This window comes from Castor canadensis, chromosome 8 (genome assembly GCF_047511655.1).
Source record: "Castor canadensis chromosome 8, mCasCan1.hap1v2, whole genome shotgun sequence".
NCBI classification, from domain to species: Eukaryota; Metazoa; Chordata; class Mammalia; order Rodentia; family Castoridae; genus Castor; species Castor canadensis.
The window spans coordinates 39,001,785-39,016,440 of NC_133393.1; the positions used below are offsets into that span (position 1 = coordinate 39,001,785).

Here is a 14,656-nt window from a genome sequence, read left to right on the forward strand (position 1 = left end):
CTGTTGCAGGTACTCACTGAGGGTCTGCAAATAAGCTATGGCCTAGACACCACACATAAATTCCTCATCTGCCCATGAAAAGCCTAATTAGTCTTAGGGTTTGGAACCAGCTTTTCAAGAACAGATGTGAGCAGAAACAGTCCAAGTCATCCCATCAATGACATCGCACAAAGTCACCCTGGCAGAATGTAATGCAAGTCCCCTGAAGCGAAATGCACCCCCTTCCTGTCACCCCATCCACAAGAAGCTTTTCTTTGATCACTTCCTAAAATTCTCCCCCTACCTACAGATGCAGGAGGCTGACTTGAGCTCTAGCTCCTGGACTCCTTGACGGTTGGTGAGACAATAGAACTTTTGGGTGCCATTGTTTTGGCTTCTATGCATGTCAGGCAGTGTGCCTTGCTCATAGCACAACACGTGACTATGAACAAGCACAAAGAACTGCCATCTGCTTTCCCGCTGAAGGGGCGACATCTCCCTGTGCGTGAGAGCAAATGACCCTGACATGACCTTCCACAACACCACCAGCACATGTGCAGATCTGAAGTCATCACATCTTCCTTAATGCCCTCTCCTGCTGACCTCGCCAGCACCTGTGCCCTGGAGTCCTGCACCTGCGCCTTCTCTGGCCGTCAGCCCTTTAGGAAAGTGTGTGCCTTAGTGAACTGAGGCATGGCCTCCTGCCCAGTCAATAGCTCATCCATCATGAGAATATTTATATTTTAACTCTTGTCCCTAAACTCTAAGCCACAGAGGAGGGACATTTCTTAGTATCCTGCTCTTCCCTCAAATCAACAATGAAGCCACAGCTCAGGCACGACAACGAGAGTAGACGGTCCACATGATACATTTTTTTACTCCAGTGTCCTCTGTGCATTCAGCCAGGGTTCTGCTCGTGACCCCGCACCATGCACCCCTTCTCCCCAGCCCCCATGAGAGTTTTGCTGGCTTTTTAATTTCCCCATCCATTTGTCTTAAAGTTTGGAACATGGAACTAGAGATTGATTCTTTCTCTCAGTACAACTAAGTCTATAACATTTTCCTTTTCTAATTAGCCTATTTTTGGGGAGTGGGGAATAAGTCAAATGGTCATACTTAGTAATAGAGGCCAAGGTTCCTATTCACAGCCCACAACAAAACCATACTTAAAATCAGGGGGAGGTAAACACCCCCCAATAAAAGGAGAAAATGATTGTTTCCAAACTTCTTATAGGGAAAAGGGAAGAAAGTAAAGCTAGTCCTCCGAATCCACAGACCCAACTGATTAGAAATGTTCAGTAATAAACTGCGTCTGTGCTGATTTTTCTTGTCATTAGTGCCCAGGCAATACAGTGTAACAATAATTTACATTGTACTGGTAACATGCATTGTGTACAGGAGGTGGTTGGGTACAGGAGGTTGTGCACAGGTTGAATGCACACATGTGTAAGTGTCCTAAGCATCCAAGGATCCCTGGAACCAGTCCCCAAAGATACTGAGGGACAGCTGTATTATCCCTGTGAATGCAATATGGCAAAAATGAAAGAGTCCCTATTGAGCCAGAGCCATCTCCAAAACCGCCTTCTCACTAGTGATGATCCACACCTAATTAAAGCTTAGTTCATAGAGAAAAGGTTAGTTCGAGAATTAACTTAGAAGGTAACACACATGCACAGGAAATTAATGTGAGTCAACTCCCTATATAGCTATCCTTATCTCAACCAGCAAAAACCCTTGTTCCTTCCTGTTATTGCTTATACTCTCTCTTCAACAAAATTAGAGATAAGGGCAAAATAGTTTCTGCCTGGTAGTGAGGGGGTGAGGGGGAGAGGGAGGGGGCAGGGGAAAGGAAGGGCGGGGAAAGGGAGAGAAATGACCCAAACATAGTATGCACATATGAATAAAAGAAAAAAAAAGAAAAAAATTTAAAAATAAAGCTTAGTTCAGCAACCATGGCCAGTGTGGCTGTGGAAGCAGTTAAGATCTGAGCCATTCTCTAACCACAAATGATCTAACATAAAGGGACTGCCCCAACCAAGAAACTCCCTGCTGGCTGTGGCTCAGAGGCTCCTGAATATGTAAGAAGGAAATTTAGACATGCTACAGTAGGAATTTTCGTTATCATTTTAAAACAACTACTTTATTTTATTTGGAACAGCCTTACTGGCATACCATGTAATTCACCCAATGCACCATGAATGGTTTTTAGCACATTCACAGAGCTGAGTAATCATTACAACTCAAGAACATTTTCATGACTCCCAAAAAGAAACTCCCACACGTCTTTGCCACCACCATCAGATACTCTCTCTCCTTCCCCTCTGTCCTAGGCAATCACTAATGCACCTTCTGTCTCTATGGATTTGCCTATTATGGACAATTTGTATCAACAAAATCATATTTGACCTTTTATGTCTAGCCTTTTTACTTAGCAAAATATTCTCAAGGTTCATCCATGTAGTAGCATGAGTCAGTACTTTATTACTTTTTATGGCTGCATACTATTCCATCACATAGCTGCATCATACTTTGTTTATCTATTCATCAGCGATAGACATTTTGCCATTTCTATTTTTTAACTATATTTTTTAACAATGCTGCTAAGAACATTCATGAACTGTTTTTTTTGTGTGTGTGGATCTACAGCTAGAAATGGAATTGCTAGGCATATGGTAACTTAAATTTTCCCTTTTAGGGAACTGCAGGATTGGTTTCCAAAGCAACTGTACTATTTTACGCATTTTACACATCTGATTTCACCACTTCCTACCTGTCTTTATGACGAGAGCCACCCAAGCAGGTGTATTATTTATTTAACTAAAACACGACTTATTATGATTAGATTTCGTTTGTTTTTTTCAGATGAGTCTTGCCCTATAGCCCAGGCTGGCCTAGAACTGTGATCCCCTGCCTCTGCCTCTTGAGTGCTGGATTACAGGCCTATGCCACCATGGCAAACATTCACTCATGGAAAGCTCGGCTTTCTTTCTCCGCGTACCCCTTGCTTTAGCAAACCCAGCGGTAGTCATACCTGCAGGCATTCAGGGTGATTTGTGGCGAAGCGTTTCCAGTCGTCCAGGGTATAATGCTTGTGAACTGCTGTGAACATGGAGTGCTGAGAAACAAAACAGCCAGTCATTAGAGGCCAAGGGAGCCCCGCCCTCCTCCACCTGCAGGTGGTAAGCCAACAAGACACAAGCAAGTGCAACTCCTGCCGCTCATGCTTAATTTGCTTTAAATATGTTTCCAGGAGCCCAAGACAGACAAAGGTGTAACCAGTGAAGTTGTCAAACTGTGTTTCCATTCTAATCCACCATACAAGGCTGCATCCAGGACCAGGAGGCAAGGGAAGGCTGGGAGGGTTTTCAGAGCCACTCCACCCACACCTGAATCAGAAGATGCAAAGGAAAGCCATGCAGCAGGTTCCCTGCCCAGAGGGCCATCCCAAGACAAACTTCCACTTAACTAACCCCAAGGGGCCTTGCCTTACACCTGGAAGCTTCTTCTTGCATTTACAACCTAAAGACTTCTTGCTAAAAGCTCTGCCTGTCAGGCAGGTGGTTCTTTTCTAAGAGGTAATGATATAATTTAGGACCCTAAGTACACACCTGGCCCAGTCTTTACTGCCATTGCATCAGTGCTATGTGAGCATTATTTCATTTGGTTCTCAGAACAACTGTGACTGGCATTGTGAAGCCCATTGGCAGGAATGGAGCTTAAGAAATTTAGCAATTGCTGGTCTAGCAAGAGGCAAAAGCCAGAATCAAAATCAGCTGTTACCAGAGAGCTCGGCTCCTTCCCCTATAACAAGGCCTTTCCCCAAATGTCTGGGCCTATTTCCATCCACAGTGTCTCATCCTAAAATTCTATGGCTTTATTAACTTGCACTGACTCTGTGGATCCTAGAATACAGACCTCCACATGGTGGGTTATGTCCATGTGTGCTATCTCTTTGCTGGGGAAACTCTCCCATGAAAATGGGGAGGGCAAAAAGTTCTAGGTTTTTTGTGGACTAATCTGTGAATTAACCAAGTTATTTATTGCTACCTGATTCCCCCCCACTTTTACACTGTTAGTCAGCTTTTTGTCACTATAACAAAATACCAGAGACAATTCACTTATAAAGAAGAAAGGTTTGCTTTGGTTCACAGTATTGGAGATTAAAGTCCATCATCAATTGCCCCTGTTGTTTTGAGCCTAAGGTTAGGCAGCACAGACTGGCAGGAGTGTGTAGCAGAGCAAAACCACTCGCCTCATCACAAGCCAGGGAACAAAAGAGAGCAAGGAAGACACCAGAATCCCACAATTCCCTTTAAAGGCATGCCTCCCATGAACCCAAGACCTCTTACCAGGCCCCACCTCTGAAAGGCTCTACTACCTCCCAAAAGCAACCCCCTAGGGCAAGCCTTTAATGCATGGACCTTTGGGGACACTTACCCAAACCACAATGCAGCTAGTGTATAATTCATTAGTGTGGAAGCTAATGACAGCAGAACAAGGAAAAGTACCATGTTCCTTTAGGAATTTTTTAACCTCCCGAAGTTCAGTGGGGGCTTAGAGCTGAGACTACGATCACCCCCGAACTCCATTTTCTGAGCTCATAATTTGAGAATCTTTTCCTTCTAATCACTGCTTAATAATGAATCCCAGCACTCCTGCGGTGAGACTTGCTGTCAGCAGTGAGAAGCTCTTTCAACTAATTGGATTTATCTTTGCACTTGGCAGGCGTCAGTGACAGAAGCAGAGACACAACCCTCATGGGCATCCATATCCAGGATGTATGTGAGGTGCTGCACCTCAGACACAGCTGTAAGACGAAGGTCCTGTCTGCAAGTAGCGTGCCCTTTTTTTTCCTCTTTTTATTAACTGTACAAGAAGTTTTCATTATGATATTTCCATATATGCAGATTATAGACTTTGATCAAATTCACCCCCTCTACTACTCTTTTTGGCCGCCCCTCCCCTCTTAAAATGATTTTAACAGGTTTCATCATTCCATTTGCACACACATATGAAGTCCTTTGGTCACATTCGCACACACACCCTTATGTTTTTTATTTTTCCCAAGGCTGAAATACTAGCTATTTCCTTATAGGTGATTAGGTTGGTAGTTGGCTAAAAAAAAACCTTAAACTTGTACTATGACCTATGCATTTGAGAGGAAAATCCCTTAGATTCTGGGGTCTGTTTGGGTTTGGGTCCTTCCTGTCTGGAACAAGTTATCCTGCCTCTCTCTGCCTCAGTTTCTGCATCTGTAAAAGGAGCCTACCTGATGGTGATCGACAGCAATCAGGAACCACATTACATCCAACAGTGCTGAACAAATGCTCTCTATGTCACCATGTGGCAAATGTGTATAAAGCTGCTGTCTCCATTTTAAAGGCAATGTCTCGCTTCTGTAACATGGCATTCATTAGGTCATCTTTCTTTCTGAAACTCTAGCTGCCCAAACCATCGCAGGCATTTTCACAGAACTCCAAGCAGCTCTCAACCACCAAGTGCAGACACCACCATCCTCTCATTGAGGAGGAGGAAGAAAAGGCCTGTCTCTCACATCAATCAGACACACAGCAAAGAATGACTCAACATGTCTGATGACCTGGCCATACTGTGAGCAGCAAAGGTGATGAAAGAGATAAAAAGCCCACGTCTCACCTGTGACATCACAACGGCCATCTCAAATGTCCCCACGGTGTCCATGTTGGCAACAATGATGGGAATCCCTGAGTAGGTCTGCTTCGAGTTGCGAAATGTAAAGGTGCGCTCCAGATCCACCTGTTGCCCACAAAGGGAGAAAAATAAGCACTTGTTCTTTTCAGTGAGGCGTGCAGAATTTCCAGCATGCACAGCAAGTGGGAAGAACACAAGGACAAGGGTCTGACCCTTGCTCCCTGGAGTCTGAGGACTCAGGTCAGGTGCAAAGACAGGACCGTTCCTAAGGAAACCAAGTAACAGGTCATGTTCAAGTTCAAAAGCTCAAAGCGTACCTCATTATTCTCAAACGCTGTGCAAGCCACTGGATATTCTGCCATAAAGCCAGAACCCCAAACTGGAACCCTTCTCTCCCCCCCTTCCATTAGCTTCTCCAATCCTTCTGCTAACTTCTATTGCTGGCCTAGTTCGTGCTGGCCCTGAGCACACATCCATGTTACCCGTTCTCACTTCCAAGCAATAGGGGAAATTCCCCTTTGGAAAGGTTCGCTCCACTCTTCCACGCCAACAGTGACCCTCGTGCTGTCAGAATCCTTGCAATCTCACCTTTCACCTAGAGCTGCGCTCCAAATTTACCCTGTAGTGGGCTGGAGATCATGAATCACTCCATCGTTCAACCTCCACAGCTGTTTTGTAATTACGAGCAGCTTTCAAAGGGCCGGGGGAGTACACTGCGACCATATGTTCACGCATAAAAACACTTGTTCCTTTGACTTGCAAGCAGCTGGAGAGAGGGCCCTCCAATTCTACTATAACTCCAATTCCAGAGCATTTGTGATGGCCACCTGTCAGGAATCCAGAACAGCTCAGCCAGGACGGTGGGCTCGGCAGAAACACTGTGTTAGGTGCTCTCAAAGAACTCACAAAATTAGAATGAGTTTTATGACCCAGGTCAGGTCCTGGGCTTGATCTTCTTAGAGATGCCACCCGCCATAGGCTCCATTTCTCAAGTTTATTTCTGACTGAGGTCAGCCTATGGAGGGCAGAGCATGAGAGAAGTCAGACCCAGGCCCCTTCTGCCTGGGCAGTTTCTCCAGAGCAGCCGTGTTCCCTTCAGACCTACATGGTACTGGTTCCAGCTTTCCCAGTGTGAGTCCAACCCCTCCCACTAACTATGGCCCTAGGGTGGGAGTGGCTTCTTGCTGGTGTCCATCTCTGACGCGCCTCAACATCCCCTTTAGCTGCTCAGCCATGCTAGGATGCCCTGCGTTCAACTCCCTGCTTCCCAAATTTCACTGTTCATTTCCTGGGTTGGATCCTGACAGATAATGGAGGTGGTGAGTGCTTGTCTGAGGTGAACCAGCAGGAGAAACACAGGTGTGAATCTTACACTTCTGAAGTCATTTAGACCTAATGAATCCTGGCTTCCTGAGTGTCCGAATAATCACTTTCTCCCAGCATTTATCTGGATCCTTTTAGTCTTTTTTGTTTAATTCAACTTGCACTTTACAATTTGCATCTAGTCAGAGAACACTGCAGTGCCTCTTCAGACCCTTTCGCCTTTTCATTTCTCTTGCTTCTGCACACAGGGCTCCATGTCCAGAAGGCTTCCTGGCTCAATGATGTCATAAATATGACTGTGCTGGCTTAAACAGCAGCCAACGAGGGGAAATGAGATGCTGTAATTACATGAACATATGCAGCAGCGTCTCAGCCCTTTCTCCATTTCCTTCATGATGATTCTCGGTTCTACCTCAGTGAAGCAAGTCCTATTGACATCCTGCAAGATAATGGAAGGAGTCTATTAGCTGCAACCTTCTGTGCTGCTAATGGCTTGCTCATTCTGAACTCATAGGCCTAAAACCATCAGAATTCCTTGGCCTCAAATTACTCTTCTACTCCACCAAGATGCCTGGAGAGAGAGCTGCCCTACTCTGCACCCAGCTGAGACCACAATGGCTTTTTCTTGGCACTCCAAATGCTATCAGCAGTACACAAAACCCAGCACTCAGGGAAAAGGGCAGGCTTCAGTTAATTCTTTAAGGCAGATACTTGGGGCTGAGGGTGTAGCTCAGAGGTGGAATACATGCTTAGCGCACATGAGACCCTGAGTTCAATTCCCAGTATCCCCCCCACCCCATGACGTACAGCAGATTCTTCACAATACTTAACGCTAAAAATGGCAAATGAAATTATCTACCCAGATACATCCCCCCCCCCAAAACAGACCACTTGACCACTGGGAGATACACACTTTAAATATTTCAGCCTCGCAGGAACAAAATTTGGCATTTAAACTGCTGGTCAATGCACCAACAACAGCACCTCAATTCCCACTCTGCTAAGCCCCATCAGAAAGGGAACAGATAGTAACAAACCCGCTTCAAAAGCACTTTCTGCTGCTCTCCAAACACACCATCTTCAAGTCAATCCAATCACCCAACATTTTTGGACCTCAAAAATACACACTTGCCTGACTTCCAAACAATTCAATGTGTGGGTCAAGCTAACTAACGACCTGCTAGAAAAAACGTGTTCTCTCCTCCTCCTCCTCCCCTAGCAAAAACAAAGACATCCACAAACAGGAGGGCCCCAGAACATGGTGGCATGGAAAGCCAGGACAGCCCCTCCCCACCCCGTGTACACTTCTGACACCCCAGGCTGCTCCATGCACACCCACATGCACAAACGGCTCCCACTTTTCCACATTCTGGGGTGAGAGGAATGGACCCCAGCAGCACAGCTAGCCCTCAGGAAATACCTGGAGAAGTGGCCCATGTAGGAATTGGAATCGGTTGTAATCATCTGGGAAGGAATGCCCAGCATTCTGAGTACCTGGAGCACATGCCTATAAGGAACGGCATAGCCCACAGCAGGGAGTAAGGGTGCAATCTGGAAGAAGTGGGGCTCAGGACACAGGTCCCTTTCCCTACATCTATGGATGGCACTGAGTTGAGCAGTTCTTTTTTACCTAGGTTGTCCATGGCCTGTCTGACCTGTCTGATAGAGACAACACCTTCCCTCTTGGCAGTCCTAGTGACTCAACAAGTATGGAACAAGCTAGCATCTCTCTACAGAGGCAGAGTGATCCTGTGTTTTGGTTCCCAGCCTTTTGCACAGCAATGCTCAGTGGGCCCCAGCCCAGCCCCTTGGATGAGGAGAGGTTGCTCTGTGGGTTCTCAGCCTCTGAAATGCTCATGCATCACCAGAGAGCCACAGGTTCCCCAGAAGGAACAGGCAGCAGAAGCCAGTCCAGGCTAATTCTGAGTACAGCAGAATCCTTTCAGGCTGACTTCTGAAAACATGCTCAGGCCACTCCAAGCTTCATAAATCAAAACCTTTGTGTTGGAGACAAGAGGTGTATTTTGGAGTGTCTCCCTAGGTGATTCTGATGGACTTGTGGTTACGGACAAATCTAGTCAGACCCTGTAATTTCACAGAGCAACATTTACAGAGGCCTTACAGGCTGAAATCAGGTCTCCCCCAAAACAATGCTCACATTGTATCCTCCAGTTCCTGTGAATGTGACCTTATTTGGAACTAGGGTCCTCACAGATGACTTAGTGAAGAAGCGGTCATTGAGGGTGGGCCCTAGTCCCATATGACTGATATTCTTATAAAAATAGAAAAAATTTGGACACAGAGGGAGAGCACCTTGTAGGGATGAAGTCAGAGATAGGGGGATGCATCTCCAAGCCAAGGAACACCAAAGGTTGCCAGCACCCTGACAGATGCTAGGAGAGGCCTGAAACACGATCTCTTTCCAAGTCCTGTGTGTGAGGTCATGGTGGTAGTAGGATCACAGTCCCAGGCAAGTCAGGGCAAAAAGCACAAGACCCTATCTGAAAAACAAACTAAAGCAAAAAGAGCTGGAGGTTTGGTTCAAGTGGTAAAGCAGCAAGCACAAGGCCCCAAGTTCAAATCCAAGTACCACCAAAAAAAAGGGAGAGAGCTGGGCACCAATGGCTCACACCTATAACCTTGCTACTCAGAAGACTAAGATTGGGAAGACTGCAGTTCAAGGTCAGCCCAGGTAAATAGTTCTCTAGACTTCATCTTCAAAACACCAGAACAAAATGATCTGAAGGTGTGACTCAAGCTTTGCAAGTGTGAAGTGCGCACTCACGAGCACACACACACACACACACACACACACACACACATAAGGAAAGGAAAGGAAAAGAAAACCAACCCCACAGGCATCTTGAACTGGGACTGGTAGCCACCAGAACAAGGAGAGAGTAGGAAACAATACAATTTTGTTGCTTAAGCCACCTGGTTTGTGGCACCCTGTTACAGCATTCCCAAGCAACAAAGGCAATAAAAGGTAATACAAGTAATTAGGGACAGAGCTTAGACTAAAACCCAGGTCTCCTTTCTCCCAGCAGCTAGTCTTTCCTCCCTGCCCTGCTGTCATTCCCCTGGGCCAACCTTCTCCCATGGTGGTGCTAGATTAATACTTCTTCTCACTGGAGAAACAATTACTGCAGACCTGTACACAGAATGAATGATGCTTTTGCCTTCCCTATCCTGGACAAGTGGGTGATTTTCGCCTGTAAATTTTCTTCAATGCCTGACTCTCAAAGTTAGGGTTGCATGAACACATTTTAAAAAAAAAGAAAAATCTTACGACATTAGAGCCCAGGAATGGGTCCAAAGGAAGAAAACGCTCAGGGAGTCAAGGAATGACTCAAGGTCCCCTGTGTACCAGATGACAAAGGTCTTGCCTCCATCAACAAATGTCACCTCCTCTGAAAAGATTATCGGAATGTCCCCACATAACCTTGGGCAACTTCAATCTCACATACTGGACACTTAAGAAATGACTGCCTGCCTGGAGCACCTATGCTAAGGCCACAGTGTCACCTCTATCTGTACTCTATGTCTCGGGAGCTGACCTCAATTATTTTAATTGATGTTTGTGAAGATTCTCTGCAGGAGTACTAAACTTCTGAGCAGGGGATCACATCTCACCACTGGATGACCCATCACTGGACCAGGGTCATAGCAAAACCATTGCACTGATAAGGCTTGCTGTCAACACACAAAACTCCACTTTACAGCTGGTCACTGGTGGCTCATACCTGTAATCCTACCTACTTGTCATCCCAGCTACAGCAGGAAGCATAAAACAGAATGATCACAGTCCAGTCCAGGCCTGCCTGAGGGTGGGGAGAAGGAAGCACCTATCTCCAAAATAATAAGACCAAAACAGGCTCTGGGGTAGAACACCTGTTTAACAAAGGCAAAACCTGGAGTTCAAACCTCAGTGTACCAAAAGCCAAAAACAAGCTAGCGAAAAGCCCTCTGCTTTCCCAGCCAGCTTCTGCTTCCTGGTGTACGCTCTGCTGGCTTCTCTGCACCCACTGTTAAGTTCAATGGTGATCATCAACTATTTAGTTTCGAATTTATATCCAGGTATTACTTGTACCAGGGTGTACACATTCCAAGCTTCTGACGGTGCCATGAAAAGTTTGTATCTGCCTACAGGAACTACCAGGCATCAACAAGCAAACAGAAGAAACACTGAGAAGGGATTAGAGGCTAAACCAAATCCCTCAACACCACTGAGGCAAGTAGGCAAATCATGTGAGGTCACTAGCCAGGCAGCAGCCTCCCAGCCCAGGAAGTGAAACCACTGGGAGAAAGGACTGGAACAGAAGTGCCATTAACTCTGGTATCCAGCCACTAACTGGCGAATTTCCTCAAAGTTGAAAAATATGAAAAAGTCCTCAAGGGTACCGATTCTCCTTGCTACCACCATGGGCTAGGACTACATTAATAATGACATCAGCACAAATTACAAAACCAAGTGTTGGGTGACATTGTATGTTCCCTGGGAAGGAATAATTCATTCTCTTACAGAACTGTTCACTATTTTACCTTCTCAAGAGGTTTTCTGGCTTGGAAATTACATACATCTTTTTCAAAACACGGGTTTCTCCTAAATAAATTTTGAACAAAGAGTTAAGGAATACTGAGGCCACCAAACTGTTAGTCTACTGAGAATACTCACAATTCATTCTGGCCATAGGCACTAGCTACAGTTAATACTTCTAGCTCATGGCTGCCTTTCAAACTTTTTGTTCCAAGAGTATGCCCAGCTCTGTAGCATCTAAAAGGACATGATGAAAGACAAGCGCAGGGACATCTAATCTAGAGTGACAAGGGTCCATCATTCCATCCCCACCTCTTCCTGTCCTGTCCTATTCTGGCTCCAGCCAGACAATGCTGCTGCTTGGAGAAAGACTTGGTTGTACTCATTGGCTAACTGCAAGAAGCTGTCCTGATCCAAACAAGCCCTCAGCTGGCAGCACCAGGCACTGCAGGCAGGTCTGGGCACCGGCCTGGAGTTCTTTGCTGAGGGGGTTTATTTATGGTCTTGTTTGTGAAGCAGGTGACAAGTTGCTGGGAACGCTGGCTCAGCCTCCTCCTGTTTACTTCTTCGGCAGCCCCTTCCTCCTCTGCACTTAACAGTCCAGGCAAAGCCAAGGTCCCCGGAACACAACTACTCCAGGGGGCTCTGCCTCCCGGGAAACTATTTTCTCCTTCAGAGTCTGACCTCCCTTCCCCCACTCCAGGCTATTTCCAGTTCCGTTGTCTCCACCTGTTCTGAGGCTTTGATTTTATTAATGCAGAACCAGCAAAGCGCCCCAGGCTCCCAATTCACCCTAACATCTGCACCCAGCACTTTCAGCAGCTCTAGGGCTAGGCTTGGAACTGCGGGTACCAAGGAGTGCCACCAGGAAAGGGTCCCCAAGCTCCGCTCCAAGCAGGCCACCTAAACTCGAAAAGTAACCCCTGAACTTAAAGTGGGGTGGGAAGGGGTAGTGTCAAGAGCTGCTAAGAAATTCTACTGCTAATGCAGCTCTCAGCAGGAACACGGCTCCAACAAGGATCTGTAATTGTTTTTGTCTTGCTTCCACCTGGCTCCACTGTTTCCTTTTTCTCCCGAGTGCCTCCCTTACCCCATGCTTCCTGAACCTACTGGACACTTGATCTTTGCTCCCCAGTGATCTAGTTCAGTATAACTTCCCCTTGCCCACCCAACCAGACGGACGTATTTAGAATTTCAGGCCCGAGCTGGGCCCTTTGTCACTGCGCCCAGATCCTGGCAGGGAACCCGCTGCCTTCCCGGTTCTCAGGTGGTGGAGAGGGGAGAAGAGTGCAGCACCCCAGCTTCAGACACAGAAAAGCAGACAGACTGACCCGGTGCCATCCCTCCACCCCCCCCCCCCCCGCGTCATCGGGAAGGCATTCCCCCTCCGAACCCCCACCTCAGCTCGGCTCTTGAGGCTGCTCCGCTTAGGTCGGAGCAGGACATCCTTGAAGTCGAGCTTGAGGTCCGCATCTATGCGGGGCATGGTGCGGGTGGCAAGCTCGCCGGATCCTTTCTGCTGCGGAGCTGGTGGCGGTGCGAGATGTCTGTGAGCTACACGGATGGCCGGTACGCGTGCGTGACGTGGTGCCGGGGCTGCTGTGCCGGGACCGGTGCTTCTCCGCGCGCACGCCCCACTCTTATGCCCGCGCGCCCCGCGCCCCCGGCTGCGCTCTGCCTGCAGTCGCGCCGGGTGCCCCGCCCCAGCCCGGCCTGGCCACGTCCCGCCCCCGGCCCTGGATTGGGCACTGGATGTGGCTCCTGGCGGCTGTCCAGAGAGCACCCTGGGCAGGAGCAGAGAGGTGAGGGGTCAGCCTGGCAATCAGGGACAGACCTGGGGCGAAGTTTCCCTGGGGCTGGGGCTGCAACTCATTCGCAGCACGCAGGTGGGAGGCCCTGGGTTCCATTCCCCCCCTAAAAAAAAATAGGTTGTTGGTAGCTATTTAACACTAGTGGAATTGTTCAGGTTATTTTTTTGGATGCCCCTTCGATCTCAGAATTTTGTTTGCTTGTTTTTTATAAAAAGAGACAAGGTCTATAGTCAACACAGATCCTGGGATTTTAGGGACCCCAGACCTTTCTGAGGATGACCCGTGCCGGGAGGTTTTTTGTAATTTATTTGGACCTTACTGAAACTCTGCTAAACACTGGGCATGCGTTTAAAGACTTGGCCTCCACGTTTCATTCGCTCAGACCAGCCCAGTTAAAAAGGGGCCATTTTGCAGATAAGGAAAATGAGGTTTATGTAAATGAAATAACAGGCTGGGGATGTATCTACTTGATAGAGTGCTTGTCTAATTTGCTTGAGGCCCAGCCCTGGGTTCCATCCGCAGCATGACAGAAATAAACACAAAAATACATACTTTACTCAAGGCTACAGAAAGATTAAATATAAATCTTTCAGTCCTTTAAACTCACTACAGCTTTTCATTAAGCTGCTTTTTGTCCTGGCCTCTCTCACTTCCTAGGTTGAAAACCTGGTTTGGCAGCTTTCTAGCTGGATGACCTTGGGGGAGTCACTTGATTTCTCTGACTCAGTTTTCTCATAGATTAGAAGGAAAAGCATAGGCTATCCTCTCCTCGGCTTTTGTGAGAATTACATTGTGTGTATGTGTGTGTGTGTGTGTGTGTACAATGTATGTTCCATATTAATTGCTCAAGAAATGGTAGCTGTTTGGAGTCTCAGACAAGATGGCTAACTACTCAAAAGCAGGAATCACTTTCATTTTCTTCCAGTTCTCTGCAGCCTCCATCTCTTTTCTATGCACTTGTATATTGACTGACCATGAAGACATAGCTCAATATTCCTTTTAACACAAATGTCTGCAAATGATGAAGGCCTGAATGCATCTCACTTGTTCTATTATCTTTACCCTACAGGAAGTTCACACAGTGTCATGGAAGGAAATGAAAGTTATCAGAGAAGTAAGTAACCACAATTCGTCCTGCCAATCTAATGTTTGTGATCCTTTTTCAAATCTTTGAAAGTTGGCCAGATGTTCCACTTACCTGCAAGGTGGTGATCTTGAGTTCCCAATTAAAGGCAAAATAAAAGTATAATGTAATTACTATATGATATGGTTATTTAAAAATTATTCTCCCTGAAGGGAAGAGAAACTAACCTTGTTAAGCATCTGCTCAAAGTAC

At 46.7% G+C, this 14,656-nt stretch overlaps 1 protein-coding gene across 3 annotated transcripts in view; it reads right to left on the reverse strand.

Moving 5' to 3' along the window:
• Gmpr (guanosine monophosphate reductase) overlaps positions 1-13,169 on the reverse strand; it is a 44,705-nt gene extending 31,536 nt beyond the window's left edge. Inside the window, exons 1-4 of one of the 3 annotated variants that reach the window (XM_074082872.1) lie at positions 12,909-13,165; positions 6,238-7,411; positions 5,635-5,754; positions 3,011-3,094 (exon numbers count right to left, since the gene is read on the reverse strand). In XM_074082872.1, coding sequence (XP_073938973.1) covers positions 3,011-3,094; positions 5,635-5,679 — 129 coding nt within the window. In that variant the 5' untranslated portion in view covers positions 5,680-5,754; positions 6,238-7,411; positions 12,909-13,165. Of the gene's footprint in view, positions 1-3,010; positions 3,095-5,634; positions 5,755-6,237; positions 7,412-12,908 lie in introns of all 3 variants that reach the window. The other 2 variants (XM_074082871.1, XM_020182807.2) reach the window with 2 other exon arrangements.
• Positions 13,170-14,656: the final 1,487 nt, after the last annotated feature.